The sequence below is a fragment of the Gavialis gangeticus genome, unplaced genomic scaffold (genome assembly GCF_001723915.1).
Source record: "Gavialis gangeticus isolate Ggan-Ray unplaced genomic scaffold, GavGan_comp1, whole genome shotgun sequence".
Classification (NCBI taxonomy): domain Eukaryota; kingdom Metazoa; phylum Chordata; order Crocodylia; family Gavialidae; genus Gavialis; species Gavialis gangeticus.
The window spans coordinates 45,619,211-45,623,226 of NW_017728998.1; the positions used below are offsets into that span (position 1 = coordinate 45,619,211).

General features: G+C 43.9%; 1 protein-coding gene across 2 annotated transcripts in view; it reads right to left on the reverse strand.

The window, feature by feature from the left end:
- The window catches only part of HYDIN (HYDIN, axonemal central pair apparatus protein), a 533,466-nt gene that overhangs the window by 394,941 nt on the left and 134,509 nt on the right, over positions 1-4,016 (reverse strand). For both annotated transcript variants that reach the window (XM_019505831.1, XM_019505830.1), the window contains exon 7: positions 2,819-3,020. In XM_019505831.1, coding sequence (XP_019361376.1) covers positions 2,819-3,020 — 202 coding nt within the window. The remainder of the gene's footprint in view (positions 1-2,818; positions 3,021-4,016) is intronic.

Sequence of the window (4,016 nt, forward strand, 5' to 3'; positions counted from 1 at the left end):
AGCAGCATAAACATCCCAGGTCACTTTTGAAGGCTGAACTACATTCTTCCACATGCTAGCCCTGGTGGTTCTTTGGCCCATATAAATTTCAGTTATAACAGAAGAATATTCAAGAAGGTGGCGTTTCATACCAAACCCTTACATTAATCTTCATGTGGAGTGTGAGCAGACTGCAAAGCAAGAATGGCCAGGAGAGGAGGAATGGCTAGAGCAGGCAAAAAAGATGCTCCATTGGTAGAGATATTATATCAATTTTTGCTTTGTACTTCCTAACATTTTTGGTGGAAATGGACAGACATCTCAACACATTAAACCACCAACTGATGGTATTTATACACCACTTCTATGCAGTAAATTTATGGCAGAGTCCTATTTCACTGTACACACCTAAATGACCTTACACGCAGTTTGGGATCCTATTTCACTTTGCAGTGAAACAGAATCACCCTGCATGCATACCTGCCAACAGCAAAGGAGTGAAGCCTATGCTGTAGCCCAGTAGCCTACTGGTTAGGTCATTTGCCCGAGATGCAGGTTCTAGGCTGTCCAGAGATAGGGCAGCAGAAAGATTGACCCTAACAACCTGAACCGTCAGTGGTCTAACTACTTCCAGCTGGCTCAGTTACCTGCAGAGGTGTGGCTGCTTGGAAATACGCCTCCTTTTCAGTTCTCAGAAAGTGACTCAACAGCAGATACTGCTGTGGGTAGGTCCTTTGTACATCACTATGGGCCTCATCAGACATTAGTCTTAAGACGTATTTTATTTAGAATGTAGTAAGCATTGCTGCAACAGTCTGCTACTGGCTAAACTCTTTTCTCTGCCAATTTCCCCTTCTTTCCCTCTTTTTGTCTGCCTTCTTCACCTGCATTCATTTTCTCTTATGGGCTCCTGGGAAGAAGCCACTGCAAAATGATGGGCTCTTGAAAAGGCACATACAAAGGAAGGCATGTTCCAATCTCCACAGGCAAGAATGCCTAACTCCTGGCTCCTGACTTTTTCACCCCAGTTGCATCTAATTCCTGAATCTCAAATGTCCACAGGTGCCTTGCTTAGTCACGTGTTAAGAGACTGTTTGGAGATAGTTTAGGCAGAGACCACCAAGGGCTTTAATAATTTTAAAGTGCCCCAGGAAGTAATGGGGAACCTCTGGTGAGCATGCTACATTAGAGTGATGAGTCCTTGGCATCTCACATTTTATACAGGCTGACGGTCTGAACTGGTCTTGAGCAGATTTTCTTGCTGTTTGCAGAGTGAATTACTGCCATCCAGTCATGATGAGACAAACCTATTTATTCCAACAGATAGATCACACCCACAGGGAATGGGTATAGTCTTTGAAAAAGCCAACAGGGACAGAAAGGAATTCTTCCTATCATAAGTCATGATGGATGTCAAGGACAAAGCTGAAACTAGTAACAGCCAAAAACTATGCACTATTTCAATAACAAACAGATAGATGCTATTTGTGGAGGGTGCAACCAGGGCCAATATAACTTCTCCATCTCTGCTTTTATGAATTCCCCTGTTGCATCATACGGTGCATCCTCACTGGCATTTAGGACTGAGCCTGAGGATTGCCCTCAACTAATCCAAGCCACATGAGTTTCCTACCCCATTAAAATCTTACAGTGCAGTCAACTGCATTCTACTTCCTGTTATTCAAGCAGAGCTCTTCTAGGAATCAGTCTGCACACTACTTATTTCTCTTCTTGTGATTGGCTTTAACAATGTGCAGAAGAGACAAAGTAGGGATGCAGAAGGATCAGAAGTCAGAAGCAGAAATTTGCTGCTGGGCAACCTGCTATATTTGCAGCCTGCAGTGTCTGGGTGAGTTCCAAACCCCCTTAAAGGAGGGATGGGCGGCAGCATGTTAAACCTCAAACCTTGGATACTCAGCAAAAGGTCAAAGGTCAGACTGGACAGCCACCAGGGGTGAAGCCTATGGGTTCTTTCTGTAGATGGCTAGTCGTTATAGATTTGAAGATAGTCCTGTGACTGATCCGTAAGTGTAAACAAACCATTACATTGGTAAGGGATCCTATGCTGCTCTGGCAAACCCTGAGGTAGAGTTGACCTCTCCTCAGTCAATCTCAGCTCCTCTTCACTATTAAACAACACCTAGAAATTGTCTTTTTTTAAAGTGTTTTCACCTTGACCACTCACTCCTCCATAGGTTATAAGACATTCTATTCAGCAGCATAATGAATAAAAAAAATGCTCTTTGCTAATTCTGTGGCTGGCAGTGTCAGAGGTGAACCTCTGTACAAGTTCGAGCAGTCTCAGAATCACTCTCATTTGGGCCTTGCTACTTTATCATCTCACAGAAGCCACTGCAGCGGTTGGGCATGCCGCCACTGAGCACAGGATTAAGTCACTCTATTATCTTGTAATACCAGTTTTCTTACTAAAGCAATAGTTTTTTTGATGTAACTGATTTTTTCCTCCAGAAAACTGTAAAATGTGCTATTATCATGATTACAATATTTTCACACTATTCACATACTGAACAAACAGTGTAGGTTAATTAAACACTTAGAGCACGGATGTCCTTGCTTGGGGTCATGACCCACAGGTGTCAGGGCACCACAACTATGCTTCTCTTTGAACAATACTATTTACAGTTGTACTGGGAGTAGAGCTGGTATGAATAATGTTGTGACCCACTGCCTTAGATCCTAGTGATTTTTCCCCAGCCAGGGCGGTTAGAGTAAAATACAATTTGACGTTATCTGTGCAATGGTTGTAAAGCTTTAACCATACATGGAGTTGACCAATAAGAGAATACCATATTGGAATCTATCTATCCTTCAAATTAACCTTTGTTTTTGTTGATCCTCCTCTTCCTGAGTTGCAGAAACCTTCCACTGGAAGTGTGCTATGATATCACTTCGATTATGTATGACCACCGATCTCTGGTTTGCCAGGGTAATATATGCCTTCTCGATTGTCAAGGAGTTCTTGCATAGCCTGATGTTGACATCTGTGGCAGCTCCATACATACTTATGTGGATATCTTCACCTAGAACAGAGCAAAAGATGGGAAATTCAATTGCCTCTTCCAAGTGAATTATTTTATGGGCTGGGACAATACATGAATAACACTTTCCAGCATTTGTTTCGGTTTGTAAAGAAATCAATTAATGTATTAACTCATCCTGCTGGTAAACATGGTCTAGACCAACAAAGTTTGTGTCCTCATGTGATGTACTCATGTCCCTCTTGAGCAGGAAAAAAGTACACAGAGATGGTATATTGGACTGCAAAGACTTAACCTTTTTTCCGTATTTCTTTTGAGATGCGCACTCCCAAGGCTGGTAATAATTTGCAGTGTCATTTTCAAAAGTGGCTTCTTGACTACGGAGCAGCAGTGCCACTGGAAGTCAAGAAGACTTCTGTTTCTATATCGTTCATGTGCTTTTGAAGGTCGCCACCTTAGTCACCACTTGGTCAGGGCTTCCTGAATGACAAGAGTGGACAGGTGCTATGTTTCTCCTTCCTAATCAATAAGCCTGTGCAAAGCAGCTAGTATTCGCTTTGAATTCGGTCGATTCAGGGGACAGTGATTCAATTCAGTGATTTGAATCACTGTCCCAAATTGATTTGTCTGAATTTGATTTGGAGATTCAGCCACAGCCAAACCAGCTGAATCTCCAAATTGGCTTCACCACCTGCTCGCTCTCCCAGCTCCTGGCTCTTTGAAAAAAAAGTCCCCACTCACTGGCTGCTGCCAGGGAGGGGGGCAATCTCTGCTTCCCCCGGCTGCCCCATGCTGCATGGGGGACTCTGCCACAAGCCCTCCAGCCCCCATCCACTTTCTCAGCCACCCCCATGGCTGCCCTGTCTGCTCTCCCAGCTCCTGGCCCTTTAAAAAAAAAGAAAAAAAGCCCGAACTCATGATCTCCTGATAGGTGGGGGGCCATTCCTACTGCCCCGCGCTGCATGGGGGGCTCTCCCACAAGCCCCCAGAAGCCCCGAGGCTGCTGCAACACTGAGGCAGGACTTTTTTTTTTTTTTT